Source organism: Parambassis ranga, chromosome 17, assembly GCF_900634625.1.
Source record: "Parambassis ranga chromosome 17, fParRan2.1, whole genome shotgun sequence".
NCBI classification, from domain to species: Eukaryota; Metazoa; Chordata; class Actinopteri; family Ambassidae; genus Parambassis; species Parambassis ranga.
The window spans coordinates 1,031,018-1,048,250 of NC_041037.1; the positions used below are offsets into that span (position 1 = coordinate 1,031,018).

Below are 17,233 nucleotides of genomic sequence, written 5' to 3' on the forward strand. Positions count from 1 at the left end.
TATAAAATAAAAACACATAAAAAATGTCACAATTTTCAACATTAGAAGTACTGGTTTATATTAACTGACATTTACAATAATGTAAAAACATTACATGTCTGCATCAAAATTATTTTTTCTTTAGGTTTTCTATATTTTATTATAAACAAAAACATAACATTCATTTTTTTTTTATTTAAAAAAACTCTGTTTTTTGGAGGAAAGTGTGTTATTAAAAATAATAAAATTAATTATTTAACTAATTAATTAATTAATTGGAAACTTTTATTATTAAATAAAAGTTATTTCCATTTATTGCGCCTGCGCAGACGATGCGCTGAGTCCTCTCCGCATCCCGAGGTGACGGCGGGTTCACGTCTCCTCGGTGTGTTTGTTCCGTTGCCCTCCTCGTACCGCAGCTCTCCCGGTGTGGGCGGGGTCTCACTGAGAAGAAGAGGTTCGTTGAAGTGCAGCGTTAAAAAAAACGTCTCTGGCCGCAGCAGCACCAACAGGGACACGTCTGCACCGGGTCCGGGCTGAGAGCTCATCACCACTTTTTGCCTTAATCATAAATACATGTTAGCTCCACCCGGGTTTTAATCATCGGAGCCGCGGGGTGTGTGTGCGGCGCGGGGTGTTCGCTGAAACAAAGCGGACCCCTCTCAACAGTTTTAGCTAGTCTTCGTGCCTGAGACCGTTTTTACTGAAGAGGATTCTTCTCTGAAGGATCTGATGTTTCTCTGATCCCGCAGCGAGACCTCGTCTGAAGGTGAGCGGTGTTTTCTTAACCTACACTCCTTATTTCAGACTGCCGTGTTTTTAAAAGGCGACCGAAAACAGAAGAGGGAAAGCGAGGAATGCGCGTCTTCAGGCTAAAGTTTGGGTGTGGATAAGTAGCTAGCAGACACTCTGAGCTCATGTGGAGAGTTTTCTAACAAACATAAAACATACTTTAATCTACATTTAAGAAAAAAACTCCTCAATTAATCTAAAATCAGGCTTTTTGAGTGAAAACCAGACCAACAGTCGCTTTGTGCGACAGAAAACTGCGTTTTTAGCTGTTAGCCTGAAACATGAAGCCCTCAGAAGATTATAAAGAAGATTATAAAGAAGATTATAAAGAAGATTATAAAGAGGATTATAAAGAGGCAACCTTTGTTTTTGACTTGTGGTAGACCAGTGGACACTCACTGATCTAAAGTCTGACATGTTCCTTCTTTAATGGACATTTGGTGAATTAGCCCTTGAACTGAGAAAAGCTGATGTTTGATAGTTTTCATTAAAGCAGCTGCTTCGGCCTCTGGTGTGAACCTGGTGTGAACCTGGTGAAAGAGTGTCAGTGAAGGCTGTGTTTACCCGGAGCTTCACAGTGACAGCTTCTCTTCTCTTTGTCCAAACATACCTGACCTTCTTTTAAAGCCTCCCTGTCCACATGAACCAGCATCTGTTTGTGATCTACATCCTGCCGTAGACCACAGCTGGACCCGGCTTTGGTCAGACTTCCATTATGGACTGTATAAACTGAGGACGCAGTGAGACCAGGCCGTCTTAACCCGGGCCAGTCTGGTTAACCAGAACCTCTTGTTGAGACTTGCCCACAGCTGTGATTTAGAGTCTGCACCCTGTGAGCGGGGCAGGACTGGTCCTGTTCACTTCCTGTGAAGGAATTGCTGCCTGAGGTGTCATGTTTTTTCTGCTCCTCCTCCTAAAGTAGAAAAAGCAGCAGGTTCTGAGGGGGCATTATTCTGCTCCTCCTGAAGCAGTAATCTGCAAAGTTTTAATGTCATGATTTCATGGGATTTGGGTTTTATATATATATATATATGGCAGCGTGATGACATAGCAACAACGCACACTGAGGTGTGAAAACACATGTGCCTTTCATCTCACACAGATTACATGGATGCAGATTATATACAGCAGGCCTGGTAATTGCAGACATGAGGGTGTCTGCAGACTCAGTCGTCACTGACTCACTTCCCTTAGCTACGTTGTTGTGATGTTTAAACTTCGGCAGGATCCAGGAGTGTCCGGGGCAGTTTGTGGGGTCATCTGGATCATTACTCAACACTGACGAGTAAGATGTGAGTCATGGATGACAGGGTGAAGCAGGGGCATGTGATCAAGCTTCTAGCATTATTTTTTCATGACTGTTGTTTCTTCATCTGAGGCCTGAGTCGGTGATCAAATGTTGGAAGGAGTCCTCAAAGCCGAGACATTCAAACTTTCAAATTAAAGAGGCCGAACGAAGAAACATCAACAGATGGAAAAACAGAACTGTGAACTGAAAAGCTCCACCCTATTTCAGATACTTCCCTCCATGCCCTGTGTACTACAGACATGTAAAGTGTGTTAAAGTAGTGCTTGAAGGTTGCAGGTTTATTAGTTCCCTCATGCTTAAGAGCCAAAATTGTGACAATGAGGGTGAGAAGTCATCCACTGCATGACCGTCTGCTCAGCTCGGCTATATAAAAAGTTCCTTAATAGTAACTTTATACTTTATTATATAAATCCAGATGAATGTACAGGGTCTTTATAAACCCTGTCCTGTCTGTGACTTCAGACTGACGGACTGAACTCTGGGTTCAGCTTAGAAATGTGGGGAGGAGGCACCCCCATATTTCAGTTAGTTTTCCCTGACATGGAGTCTGTTAACCTGGAATGCATTAGCTCATCTCTCTGTGGACGGCTCGGAGAGTGGGCTCTCCTCCATATGACGAGCATCCCCCAACACGTCCTGCAGTTCGCTCTGCAACGTATGAATTGGATGAAAGCGTTCTCAGAATATGTGTGAGACACCTTTTTATGATCTGTGATAAACAGCACATCTCAAGTTTCTCTCACATTTTCTGTGACATTATCTCAGACATCAGAAGGAGCACATTCCTTCTCTGATGCCGTGTCTTAACCAGCCTCCACCTGTTCAAACGCATCCACCACATCAGCAATTTGAGCTCATTATCAAATTGCATGGCAAATGTTAGCAGGATGAAGCAGATCCTCTGGTGTGTAGGCTGGGTTTCCTTCCAACATGCTGCATTTGCAGCCATGAGTGAGGTGCTCTTCCTGATCTGTTATCAGCCCGTTGGCGTGTGTTTGGGAGTGGTGTCATTAAGGAAATGGATTAGGAGTCATGCAGAGTTGTTTGGGGACCTAATGGACTGAGAGTGGACTGTGACTTTCAGCAGCAGGTGTGGACTGGCTGGATGACAGGGTGGCAAACAGAGCTGCAGGGAGAGTTGGAGGGGGAAGGGCACTTAGCTGGGTTTCGTGGACTACCAGATGACCTGCCCTGCAAGAACAATGCGGACTCTTGTTGAGCAGAACCTTTCACAATCTTGTGTTGCAGTGCCACATTTATCCAGTGGTTTTTACTGAGGCAGCACAATATGGTCATAATAATCTGAGTTTTGCGTCAGATGTTGGCTTGTTTTTTGTTTTTCGTGAGGTCTTTTAATAGCTAGAAATTCTGATCTATTATTAATATATACTTACATTTCTGATGGATTTAATTAAGCAGAAACCTCCAGAGAAATGCAGAAGATGGCCGGCTGGTTCCAAAAGGAGTCAACCCCAATATATATTAATGTAATTCACTCCTGTGCACTTCTTATAATTAGAAAAATAATATAAAGATACCAAAACAGTTGTGCTGTAAGGACATTCCAACATGGCGGTCACTTCAGATGGCCTCATTACTTCATTGCTTTGGTTTTTAATACCACACCAGTAACCAGTTGTGAGTGTTTACTTCTCTTTTGTGGTATGAAACCAAACATATTTTTTAGTTTTCTTGGTTCCTCATAAAAATCTTTTTTAATAACTCACTTGGGAACCTAAAAAAAGCTTTAAGCATTTTATAACCATTAATGATAAGATTATTCTGTGCAAAGATGCTCTTAGATATTTTTACCACCACACTTCGTGCAGCTACACAGGTTGAGGTCGATATAGCAACTCTTTGTGGGTTTTGAAAGATAAATGAATCGCACGATACAAGGACGCACAAACAAACCAGCCAGAGTTGTGGTTCAGTTTGCGTTCTTTTCTTTTCAGTTTACTGATACTTGCACGAAGGTGTGCGTCAACACAGCATGTTCTGCAGGAACTGTGTCCTTTTTCTCTAAAGGTCCATTTCATGTCATCACCCTAATCATGTGCAGAGAACCCTGACCTTGTTTCCTGAACCGTACTCTCGGCCATATGGGGGTGCATTACCTGGCTTATTTGTTGAACTGTGGCCGTCCACAGTCTAAACATGGTCTTTGTTAAGGAACAGTAAACACTCACAGATGTGCAGTGCTCTGCCTTCAGACAACAGTAGACTTTGTCTGTTGAAGCCAGCCCAGTGGGGTCAGGAAGGCAGACCTGCTGAGCTTATGGATGTGTTGTCTTCTTAATCATATAATGCAACTCTTTCCACTCTCAACACCCACATAGTTAGCAACATATTAGCCTGCAGCGCTCTGAGTAATCAGACTTTGTCCCATGGCTGCTCTCAGCTGAAGGTCTTAATGGTGACTGTAGTAAAATGTGGTTGAGTGTCAGTGAGGCTTTATCAGGAGGAAGTCTCCTGCCCCAGACCTTAGCAAACAGAGCAAGTGTTCTAGGGGTAAACATGATGACACACGTCTGCACAGTATGAGTCAAAGCCCTTATCTTCACCTACTGTGTCTTCACACCTCGATTTTTCAGGAAAATCCCAGCTCTGTTTTAAGCGAAAGACAAAATGGCCGCACGCATAAAACATCCACCTCCATGGAAATAATAACTTGTTTTAATTATGAGAACTTTTACATGCCCAGCTCATGTGGTCTACCTCTTTGTCTGTGTGGGGGGTTTAGACTTGTGACGCTGCACACATGGCGACAGTCTGAGCCTCCCACAGAGACTCAAAACAGCTCTTCAGAAAGCCACAAGGGCCTTTTTTTAAAGAATAATTACTATTAGACTGGCTTATTGTTTTCTGACTGAACTGTATGTCACATATGATGAATCCAAAAACCATCAGTGATGGTACATGTAAAAAAAGTTTTGTTTCCATGGTGTGCATGATTGTGTCTCATATGTTGTGATATTTGTGCTGCTCGTTCACCACAGAAACATCATCAAAGGAATGCCACTTGTACAGTGGGCGGAGGTGCAACACAGACAGTTGATTCTTTACAGGACAACAGAGGAATGCTCTCAGTGACTTTATGTCGGTGAGACGGAGCGTGGCTCTGGTCCTTCAGGCAGGTCTGACTGACTGCAGATTGAATCAGAACACCTCTGACTTGTCTGAAGCTGATGGCAGGCAGCGGGGTTGGGTTTCAGGGGACTGTTCACGGCAGCTGTTGGGAGAAATTCTTAGTAAAGATCTGTTTGAGCCTCTGGATGTGTAGAAATAAGTTCCAAAGTCAGAACCGCCTCTAAGCATTGTCAGCTTATAACAGTGCTTATAACGTTCCTCGTGGGTCCATTCTAATTGAAATTTCCTTCTTAAAAGTTGTTTAATTTAACATCTTGTTAAAAGTCTGAATCTCAGACAGCGGTTGAGATGCCTGGCAGTATTATGTTCGCCTGTTTTGTGTTGTAGTCACATGTCTATATATGAGAATTGTCTTGCCAGGCTCTGTGTTAGTGACTGGTCTTGTTTTGGAAAGACGATGAGCAGGTCTGGTCATCATTAACAGAGTGTGTGTGTATTGTGTGAATTGTAATGAACAACTGTGACACTTAACTTTCAGCACCGTGAGAACAAAGCATGTGTCGCTACCGCTTCCTCCAGTCTGACCATACAAAGTCATGATTAGGCACAGTTTACTTCTCTTACTCTAAACATTAGGCTCTGAAGTCTGCCATCGCAGCGACTCAGAGATCCTGCCTGGAGATAGCCAGAAGAACGTGGATGGAATAAGAGTTTCATCTGGTGAAGTTACATTTTCATGTCTAATATACAGGATAATACACTAAGATACAGGAATCCTGTCAATCCTGAAACAGTATTTTATGCTATTGTGAAGAAAGTTGGAGCACTTAAAACTCTACCAGGCTACTGGAAACATTCGGCAGATGTGACCATGTCATTTTCTGACCTCATTCTCTCCACATTCCAGTTGTCCTTCTTATATCACGTTTCACAGTTTTACCAGTGTCTTATGGATATATTCTCCTTACTATCAGTTGGGTTTTCCCAGCGTTTCCAGGGGGCTTTGGTGTGTCTTGGCTTCCTGGAGGATGAATATGTTTGGAACTAATGATATTGTAATGTTTCTTTGGTTTATATCCAGATAGAAAGGGCTGTTGAGTTTCTCCTCTCACATTTTTTTAACATAGACTTCTCATCGGTGTTTTAATATTCTGTCTAATGCTGGTGCTTTCTCCTGCAGTTTCATCCACAAAAACGCATGATGTGCTGAGTCTAAGCCTCTCTGTGATGGGGCAAACTCTGAACGGGCTCTTAGCAGGTAAAATGCTTACAGGGAGGGAGTCTGGCCAAGTCTGTGAAATCAGTAAAGAGCACAGTTATTCCCTCAAAGTGATCCTACCCTGATACCATCACCACAAATGGCCCTGCCTCCAACTAATAGGGGCTCTGAATGCCTTCCAATCTGTCAACCCCATGCAATTGCAGCCAAACCCTGCAGTGGTAAACAGTTGGTCTCCAGGAATGGTGGGGTGGAGCCTCTCTGGTGTAGAAAGTCTTCACAGTTGGCTTGCCACAGCTTCACAAGGTTTAGTTAAGTGTTAAAGAAGGAGCTTCCTGTTAGGTGACACAGTTTTTCTTACAGCATGTTTTTCTTTATAGCACTGTGATGCCTATCAGATTGTCTCTAAGCTGGTCATTAGGTCTCATTGCACAGGATGTGGTTGTTTTGCAGGTTTGTTTTTACAACACCCAGCATACTGCCTCTCACCAAGCAGCGATGTTTCAACACCTGTGTGTGTGTCTCATCTTTAAACTCGTATTATAAGTAAATTCATGGGTATTGTTTCAATGCTAAGTAACCCTATAGTATCCAGGAGTATTTTGCTTAAGGTCTAGTTTTCCGTTGTAAACTTCCTGAATGTGGTGACTGGGGACACAAAAACGTAGTAGCCTGACTTGGAGGACTTTGCAGCCAGTCGAGGAAGTGTGTCACTGGAGTTGTGGGGAATGGCGTTGATTCAGGAAGAGGCATAAAACCTCCTGACCATATATGGGAACATGTGAACGCACACACACCCCTGTGTGTTTTCTGATGATGTTCTGTGACGTTGTTTTTTTCTGTTGATGATATTAGCAGGGCTCTCTTTGCTTGGTTGTGTTTTTTGGTTGTGTCTGCTGTGAGCTGCTCGGCTCAGTGTGGTGGGAAGGCTGCATGAACCACAGTTATTCCTCCCCACTCTGCATTCTTCTAGCCTGAAATGGCATTCGTCTTGCTCCTGCTCATCTGTTCCAGTCATTACATGTCTGCTGTTAGGCTCATTACTTTGGATCTAACTAGATACCTCAAGTAAACCTGACCGTCTTCACTTCTGTTCATTTTAATACCATCTCTTCATGCTGCTGTCTGTCTTTGTCATTTCATTGTTCACTGCACAAATGCCTCCAATCTGCATCAGAAAGCAAGTATGTAGTATGTTGGTTTTTCATGTCAGTGCTGATGAACTGGCAGCAGATGTCAGCTCAGTGTAGGTTGAATCATTCCTCCATATTTGGACGGGGGAAATGGGATTTGCTCCTCCTCACTGCTGCCTTACAGTTACTGACAGTAGACAGTAGTTTGTATTGTGATCTGTCTGATGTTGCTGTGCAAGTGTCAACCAGAGTGTGCACTGTGCAGGCGCATCGTGTAAGAACACTGAGATGTGTTGAATGTTGATATAATTAGACAGTGACACAGGAAATGTGTTTGGGATGGACCACGTTTTCCTGTGTTTGCACACGAGTGGTGTGATCACACCTTTCAGCGTCACCCTCCCCTAACTCTGTGCCACAATAAACCCTGTAACCACAGCAGAATACATATCACACACACACACACACTCTTGTCAGCCACACATCTCTGTTGAGGCAGCTCAGCCTGCAGTGGCTAACATAACGGACATTAAGTCACTGGCCTCCATTTTGTTTTTTTACCAGTGTTGTTTATGTACAGGGGTTAACCCTGGGTTTTATGTTGTAAGTTACCTCACAACTTTGTATGCTAAATCATTGAAAAGTGCAGAAATCAGCCTTTTAAAAGTAAAAGTGTGAATATACTAAGTACGTTTTCTCTTTTCCTTACAGATGGATCTGCGGTTTCTTTTATTAGCAGCCCTATCAGCAGTCCTTGGTAGCAGCTGGGCACAGCAAGGTGAGAAGAATGTCATCTCAGTTATCCCACATGTTAAATATTAAACTTTGTGTAGTGTGTTTCCACTCTGTTCTGCACACACACCTCTGTATCCTAAATCCATACAGCAGACCTCCCTGCACTGCTTCATTTTCAGTCTTGTATTTCGTCATTCGTAGTTTTATGACCACGTTGGTCATCTTGGCTCACAGTTACTTTTTTAAATATATATTTAAGATGAAGTCATCGCTTGGTGAGCTGCCTCCAGCTTCTCCCACCATGACTCAGTGTTCTGAATTGGGATGAGGGTTGTGTCTTGGAGCCAAAAGCTGTTTCGAGTTAGTGAACTAATGGAAAAACTGTCTCGGCTGAAATGTTTTTCTCTGTCTTTCAGAGGCGAGCACATGCATCAAGGCAAATGCCCAGTCATGTGGGGAATGCATCCAGGTCGCAGAAACCTGTGGATGGTGCTCTGACGAAGTGAGTGGGACTAAAAACACATCTGGGAAGTTTTTAAGGCTGATCTTAGTTTGTACATGCTATACAAGCACAGGAGCTTTAAGACTTGAGTCCTGTTCTTTCCTGTCTTTTGACCAAAGATGAGTCGAACCACTGCGCCTCCATTAATCGTAAACATCAGTGCTGCTGCTTCTTGCCCTCGTTGGAAACTTAGATAGAGCTGTTTAATTAGAGGCTTTGTGTGTGGTGGGCGAGTGTTCCTGTTATGGAGGCACTGAGTGAACAGACCACAGCATAAGAAGAGACTGGCTTACAGGAACAGGAGCATGATGTTAAAATGAGACGTTTTCTCACAGCTGGGATGGATCATGGTGAACACATGACAGATGTTATAGACATCCACGTCATGCTCTCTAAAAACCCAGGGGAAGAAGCCCAAATGTTTGGAGCACATTTTTATTGTATGAGAACACTGCTTCATCATCAGCTCTGCATTAAGTGGGCGTCGGGCTCGCCAGCCTCATCACTAATGTTTACAATCCCAAACAGTGCGACCATCATAAACGTCATGTTAGTATCTTAACTTTTTTATCATGCTCTAAACGTGTTAGTTTCTGCTGTCACGTTGGCATCGACTCACTGTTGGAGGTTTGAAATGATGAGATTTGATTGGTCAGCGTTTCCCTGCAGAGTTGGTATCAGTCAAGACAGAGCTGCATTCTGATCAAATCCTGTCTGTACTAGAACCTGTTGTCATGTTGTGATTCATAACTTTAGGGGTGGCAGTCGCAGCCTGTTGAGGGTGTTCAGTCATGTCAGTGAAATACATGCTAACATTAAAACACAACAGATTTAATGTTTGAGGTGAGGAATCACTCAACTAAACAGATATCCCACATAAAAAGGCTGCATTGAGCAGCTTATGTCTGCACTCGGTCCTGGTGTGTGTGTGTGCAGGGGAAGAGAAGGAACCAGATTTCTTCAGGTCATGTGGTTTTGAAAGAATTGGGTCAAAGCTGTATTTTTGTTTTGACTGAGGTCATTGTCTCAAGTTCTCCTCTGCTGTTCCTGGTGGGATTTCAATGTGCGTCCAATCTATACCTCAGCCAGGCCTCCTAGTCATCTGTTTACTCTCTTCTCCTGCTGTTTATGACGGCGGACTACAGGTCAGACAGCATGGAGCGGCTTGAGTAAATGGAAGGATTTCAGAGGCACTGTGACCACATTTTAGATTGTATTACATACTTTGTTGGTAAAAGATCCAGAAACTTGTATATACAGCACTCTTAACCCAAAGATTAGGGAGACTATTTGCTAAAATCACTGACTACACAAGATGAGAAGATTAAGTCCTGTTGTTCCTGTCTGGTTTATACACTACATTTTATTTTGTGGTGAAATTGGCAACATATTTGTTTAAGTCAGAAATTCTTAAGAACTCTTAAACACACGCTCCACATGCCTAAAAAAGTACCTGTTAAAGGGTTGAGCTTTAAAAATTTAGTTCACAACAAGATTAGATTCCTGCATTAAGAGCCTCTGTAATGTTGTTAGGAAAGTAGTGCAGCAATAATCTATTTTGCTTTCTGCAGAAATTCCTCACTGAGGGTGAGCCCAAGTCGGCCCGCTGTGACGATCTGAAGTCGCTGGAGAAGAGAGGCTGCACCAACAAAGCAATTGAGAACCCCAGAGGAACCATCGTCATTAACAAGAACAAGGATGTCACCATCCGCAAGGAAAACCAGAAACTGAAGGCCGAGCAGATCACACAGATACAGCCACAGAAACTCACCCTGACGCTCAGAGCGGGTATGAAGCCCACGTCTTCTCATGTAGTCCTACGTCTGTTGTCACATGGTCACAGAACTGTTTCACACTGTGTTTCTCTTCAAGGTGAACCCCAGACGTTCGATCTGAAGTTCAGGCGTGCTGAGGACTACCCTATAGATCTTTATTACCTTATGGACCTGTCCTTCTCCATGAAAGATGATTTGGAAAATGTGAAGAACCTTGGCACTGATCTGATGAGGGAGATGCAGCAGATCACCTCAGACTTCAGGATCGGTGAGGAATAACTCAGTAGTAGTAGAACCTACTAATGTATGTACGACCCTGTCTGAAGTACACGTTTATTTTTTCTCCTCCTCAAGGCTTCGGTTCGTTTGTAGAGAAAACGGTCATGCCTTACATCAGCACCACACCAGCCAGACTCATGAACCCCTGCACGGGGAACCAGAACTGTACCAGCCCCTTCAGCTACAAGAACGTCCTGAAGCTTACGAACAAGGGAGACGAGTTCAACCGGCTGGTCAGTCAGCAGCAGATCTCAGGAAACCTGGACTCTCCAGAGGGCGGGTTTGATGCCATCATGCAGGTGGCAGTCTGTGAGGTGAGGTCTAAATAGGTGCTTCAACTGGGAATGGTCTTCTGTTTCTCTTTTTTTATTTAAAAGATCATCTTTCTCTGAATCCCAGGAGCAAATCGGGTGGAGGAACGTGACTCGGCTGTTGGTGTTTTCCACTGATGCAGGCTTCCACTTTGCTGGAGACGGAAAACTGGGCGGCATCGTCCTGCCGAACGACGGGAAGTGTCATCTGGAGAACAACATGTACACAATGAGCCACTACTATGTATGTGTTTGGTCCTTTATAATCAGCAGTCTTCTAACACATGGCTGGTGTCTGTAATGGAGTCCATCGTTTGTAGTGTGTGTAAAGTGTGTGTGTGTGTTTGACAGGACTACCCCTCCATTGCTCATCTGGTCCAGAAACTGAGTGACCACAACATCCAGACCATCTTCGCTGTAACGGAAGAGTTCCAGCCTGTTTACAAAGTATGATGACGTTTGACTCTTTATAACGCAGGTTTAAAAATATGCTCATTGTTTTTTATTAATCGCACTCGTGTCTCGTACAGGAGCTTAAAAACCTCATCCCTAAATCAGCTGTTGGCACCCTGTCCTCCAACTCCAGCAACGTGATCAAACTCATTATTGATGCCTACAATGTAAGTGTAGCATCACATGATGACGACGAGTTTCAATTTATATTGATATATATATTTATTTGCACATGCCACTTTGAGGTGACCTCGTAACAGTGTTGGTATGAAGACAGTCACCTCCTCCTTCTTCCCACTGTGGTCTAATCTTGCCTTTTTTATTGTAACACCTGTGATTAATATGTTTCTGGCCTCAAGCAGAAGTCAGTATTAAACTTTTATTTTCAAACTTCCAGTCGATGAGGAGCATAAGGAAATAAAAAGAAAAAGGCTCCAGCTCACAGCAGCAATCTTCACTGTAAAATGAGCTCATTTGTCTTGCGGAACAGTCTGAGTATTATTGATTTCAAAATCTCTCAAAGAGAGCACCTGGATCTATAGAGAGGGCCTTTCCCTCCCGCACACACTCATCAAGCATCTCACCCTCAACAATCTTCAGCTGCCTTTCAACATGGAAGGAGACCTGATTGATCCATAGCTGTCCCCTGGAAAATGCACCTATAGCGAGGGTTTGAACTTTCTCTCTTGTCCTCTGAACAGTCTTTGTCCTCAGAGGTAATTCTGGAAAACAGCAGGCTGCCAGAGGGGGTTTCTATCACCTACAAGTCCATCTGTAAGAACGGTGTGGAAGGAACAGGGGAGAACGGCAGGAAGTGCTCCAACATCTCCATCGGAGATGAGGTAAAGACAACACAGTGGGGTAATATCTCTGTGGTAGGGGGCGACGTGCGCAGTTCTGGGAAGTGAAGCCCAAAAGTTTCCTGCCAGGATGTCCTGGTTCAAAACACAAATGCTAACTCAGTCATGTCTGGAAAATGGCACAAGGAGCTTGAAGGCATCCTCCTCGTTTGGTTTTTAACGAGCCTGTAAACTCCTGTCTGGTTTCCAGGTGTCTTTCAAGATTTCCGTTGAATCTCAGAAGTGTCCCTCACCTGGCAAATCTGAGCTCATCACAATTAAACCTCTGGGCTTCACCGAGGAGGTGGAGGTGGTGCTCAATTTCATCTGTGACTGTCAGTGCGCCAAAGAAGGACTGCCCAATAGTGACAAGTGTCACGAGGGTCACGGCACCTTTGAGTGCGGAGCCTGCAAGTGAGTAATAACAACCACATCACAGCTTCCTGCACGGCGCTTCACACGACTGGAGCTGTTCATGTTCACTTTCTGTTTCAGGTGTAATGAGGGACGCATCGGGCGCGTTTGCGAGTGTAGCAAAGACGAAGTCCGGACTGAGGACCTGGACGCCAACTGCCGTAAAGACAACGGCACTGACATCTGTAGCAACAACGGCGACTGTGTCTGTGGGACCTGTGAATGCAAGAAGCGTGAGAATCCTGCAGAGGTGTACAGTGGAAAGTACTGCGAGTGTGACAACTTCAACTGTGACCGCTCCAACAACAAGCTCTGTGGAGGTGAGGATTTAAAAATCCTTTGTCCGTCATTTATTGTGGCTTTCTTTGGTAACGCTTCCTTGTCGCGCTCGTGCTCTACCAGGAAATGGCCGTTGTGAATGCAGGAAGTGCATCTGCGACACCAACTTCACCGGCAGTGCCTGCGACTGTTCCCTGGACACCACCACCTGCCTCGCCAAGAACGGGCAGCTCTGTAACGGCCGCGGTACGTGTGAATGTGGAACCTGCAAATGCACCAACGCCAAATTCCAGGGTCCGACCTGTGAGCTCTGTCCGACCTGCCCCGGGGTCTGCACCGAGCACAAGTGAGTCTAAAGCTCTCCGTGTTCCCGATCTGAAATCTAATGACGTTTCCCACTGACGTTCCTCTGCCTGTTGTCTCTCCACAGAGACTGTGTGCTGTGCCGTGCGTTCCAGACTGGTGATAAGAAGGAGACTTGTGAACAGGACTGCAGCTACTTCAACCTGTACAAGGTGAACGACCGCACCAAGCTGCCTCAGCCCACAGACCAGATTTTCCCACTAACCCACTGCAAAGAGAGAGACCCCAACGACTGCTGGTTCTACTACACCTATGCCGTCCGTAACAGCACCAAGGAGGTGTACGTGGTGGAGAAGCTCGGTAGGGTGTAGTCTGAATATGTCTCTCTAACACATAAATGGAAGGAGGTGTTCTGAATGAGATTCTGTTTCTGGTTTTAGAGTGCCCGGCCGGACCCGACATCATCCCCATCGTAGCCGGCGTGGTAGCAGGAATTGTACTGATCGGCCTTGCCCTGCTCCTCATATGGAAGCTGCTCATGATCATCCATGACCGCCGAGAGTTCGCCAAGTTTGAGAAGGAGAAGATGAACGCTAAGTGGGACACGGTAAGGGTTTTCCATCAGATTAACTGGACTGCAAATTCACCATTTACTCCTGTCATGTGTTTAGTCAATGAAGCCCTGCACCTCTATGAAAAAAGTACAATTATCTAAGTGGAGAGAACTCAAACATGTGCAACAGTTACAATGGTTTGAATGGAAGAGAATTCATCTCATTAGAAAACCAGATGTTTACTCTACAGCCAACAAATCAAATGCAGAAATCAGGCAACTTGCTCGCTGTTTCACAATAATATGTCTGCCATCAACTATTAACAAGGTACAGAACATGTCGACACCTGCAGGGAAACTCCTTATTTAAGTCATGGCGTCTGTTCTGTGTAAATCACATTGGAACGATGTGTGGAACAGAGTCTCCAGCTCTGTGTCCTCATCCAGTCTCAGCTCTGCAGTTCCAGTTCAGCCTCCTCTAAATGAGGGCGTGGCCTCTGCCTTGGCTGTCAGTGCTGCCCCTCACTGTCCACAGGCTACAAATGCAGCTCCATAAAAGGCAAAGAAGCAGAGCAGCAGTGTTTTGTATTTACATCCTTCACAGCTGGCTTTGGTGGAGAATAGCACGGTTATTTACACACATGACTCCTCTGAAATAGCTGGCTTTACGTTTCCTCTGATAAACAGGCAGTAGTGCAGATTATGTACAAGACGCCTCCACTCTGATTGTTGTCATTTTTGTGGTAATCTACTTAACTTTTGGATATTTTCAAGCTTTCCACCAACACAAATTAGTCACAGTTCTCCACCAAAACAGAGACTGAACCTTTTTCCTTCCCAGTGTGTTTTCCTGCTCCTCTTCATCTCTCTCTTTTCATCTTCTTCTGTTAGCAAGGGAATCCCATTTACAAGAGTCCCATTAACCAGTTCCAGAATCCCAGCTTTGGGAGTAAAGCTGCTGCCCTTTAGGCCAAAGTTTGTATCATCTGCTGTGTAATTGCACGTGTTTCCCATCTGAAGAGTGCTGCGGTGAAGTGAAACGTTTGCATGTTTTGACATCAGCACATCTAACTACAGGTGTCAGTTATGGCACATTTTGAACATTATGTATGGTTTTTTATTTGTTGTAATATAATTAGGAAACAACCTGACCTTTAGCTGCTCCACACCGTCCAGGATGACCTGTCCTGCTGTTAGACAGTGTCAAGTCTAATGTGAAGCTTTGTTATGGGTGGTTTGGCGTGTGCCGTGTCTTCCTAACACGTTGGCTCTGTTAAAGCTGCTTTACTCACTGCTTTTGTCTGCTCGTGTTTCTCAGGGCGAGAATCCCATCTACAAAAGTGCAGTAACAACTGTCGTCAATCCAAAGTACGAGGGCAAGTGATGGAGCTGTGCCGATCCTGTGACAACACTGTATGGAGAAAGAACTGGGCTGGGAGGGAGGGCAGGGTTTTATAATGCTCACTGTTTGTTTTTGTTGTTGTAGCCACCAAATGTTAGCAATGCATTTCGCCACTCTGTTTTACTAACTTGTTTTTATTTTCTATGCATCATCTGAAACAAGTGACGTGTGTTAGGGTCATTCATTACAAAATATGACAGGTCCGGGGTGGGGAGGGCTTATATTTATGACCAAAACCGAGAATTTAAAGTTGTAAAATAACTAGAAGTAAAAACTCGTAACCTTCTACTCACAAAAGTACGAGAGAAAAGTTGCAAAATGGCATTTTAAAAACTTAAATATTCTCTGATATTGAAGGTAGGACTTTGTGTAGGGGAAACACAATATTTACAAAAAGCCCGCCACCCCCTTCCAGCTTTTTACATGTGGCCCTGATGCACTGTCTCAGAAATGTGTACAGTCTGTATAAATGTGGGGTTTTATGTTTGTTTTGAGAGAATGTGTTTTGTAGTTTTTATCCGCCACAGGACTGGCAAGGTAACGGAAAGCCTCGCTGTGCCTTTTTCTTTCTGTTTGTCTTTTTTAATATAGAAGCCATCAGTGTTTTTGTCGGCGGTTGAAGTGGATGTTGATGATGGGTTACAAATGAAGGGTTCCTTTCCAGAGTGAACTGGGAGCCAATCAATCAGTCAGTAATTCAGAAGCAGGCGAGCAAAGGTCTTCATATTGATCAGCTGCCTGAGCAGCGGTCTGACCGTCTCTAATCACTGGTTTTTAAACGTCTCTTTGGATTGAACTCTTCGGAGGTGGAGCAGGAAATGTAAACGGTGTGTCTGTGTGAAGCCATACATGTATTCACAGAACATGTCTGAAGGCGATGGTATGTTTCCGAGTGACTTCATCCATCTGAACAATCATTTGAAATGTCTTCTTTCCCCGTCTCCCTTTCTAAGTGAAAGGATGTTGTGTACAGTCGTGTTCCTGTCGGGCTCCAGGTCTTTACTCGCTTAATTAAAGCCAACTCAGGTTCTTAATTCTTCACAGCAATGCCAAATACACGCAGACCTGCCTTATTTTGCTAACTAAATTTGCTTATATTGAGCTGCCTTCTTACTTTTTTGTAGATATACATCAGTGACTCTGACTCTTGTGGTGCCTCGATCAGCTGCTTTTCAGTAGAACAATGTTTAGAATTATTGGTTACTGTAAAAGTAAAAGTACGCCTCTCCTCGTTGTTTTCAAGTGCCTTTTTTTATCATTTCTGCAACACATCCACACCTGCCATTCTGTTTTCTGAAATTATTTATTGAATAAACTTTGAAAACAATGTATCCCCACATGCTTTAACTCTGATGGTATCTTTGATGGTTTGGTTTTTTGTTATTACACCTTCCTTTTTAAAGAAGTTAAACACGCCAGGCCTCAGGACAAAGATCAGGTCAGAGTCATGATTTCTACGATGCTGTGATGATTCTTGCGTTAAAGAGCGATATTCACTTATTTTCACGGGTGCAGCTCCTCCTTTTGTATTTCTTCTGTTGTTCACCCACTGACGTGACATAAATAAAATTACAGCTGATTTACAGGGTTTTTTTTTACATTTCTTGACAGTTAGGTGACAAATAAAATGTGCTTAAAAGTGTAAGATGGAGCTAAAGTGTAATTAAGTTGTTATATTGCAGCAGCATCAGCAACAGAATTTTATAGGCAGATTTACATTAATTTGCTACGAAGAACGGGTTTATTTATATTATATATTTGTAAATTCTAAATAAACAACAGCAGTTGACAGCAAAACGTGATATTTGTAGAAATTAATTAAAATATGTGGATAGAGAGCAGATTAAATATCAGAATTAAAGCGCA

The 17,233-nt window shown here is 43.7% G+C and overlaps 1 protein-coding gene across 1 annotated transcript; it reads left to right on the forward strand.

Annotated features, from left to right (window-relative positions):
* The first annotated feature begins 435 nt into the window (after window positions 1-435).
* On the forward strand, window positions 436-16,720 carry LOC114450169 (integrin beta-1-like). The gene is made up of 16 exons (XM_028428138.1): window positions 436-748; window positions 8,234-8,300; window positions 8,674-8,759; window positions 10,331-10,547; window positions 10,632-10,802; window positions 10,889-11,127; window positions 11,213-11,368; window positions 11,476-11,571; window positions 11,655-11,744; window positions 12,279-12,419; window positions 12,628-12,830; window positions 12,912-13,150; window positions 13,233-13,455; window positions 13,540-13,772; window positions 13,853-14,019; window positions 15,284-16,720. The coding sequence occupies exons 2-16, from the start codon at window positions 8,234-8,236 to the stop codon at window positions 15,347-15,349; spliced, it is 2,394 nt and encodes a 797-aa protein (XP_028283939.1). The 5' UTR covers window positions 436-748; the 3' UTR covers window positions 15,350-16,720.
* The last annotated feature ends 513 nt before the right edge of the window (window positions 16,721-17,233 follow it).

Excerpts from the sequence above, each read along its gene's own strand:
- LOC114450169 (XM_028428138.1), top strand. The coding sequence starts at position 8,234 with ATGGATCTGCGGTTTCTTTTATTAGCAGCCCTATCAGCAGTCCTTGGT. Across the intron at positions 11,128-11,212 it reads TGCAGGTGGCAGTCTGTGAG|GAGCAAATCGGGTGGAGGAA; the intron begins GTGAGGTCTAAA and ends TCTGAATCCCAG. Across the intron at positions 12,831-12,911 it reads TTTGAGTGCGGAGCCTGCAA|GTGTAATGAGGGACGCATCG; the intron begins GTGAGTAATAAC and ends TTTCTGTTTCAG.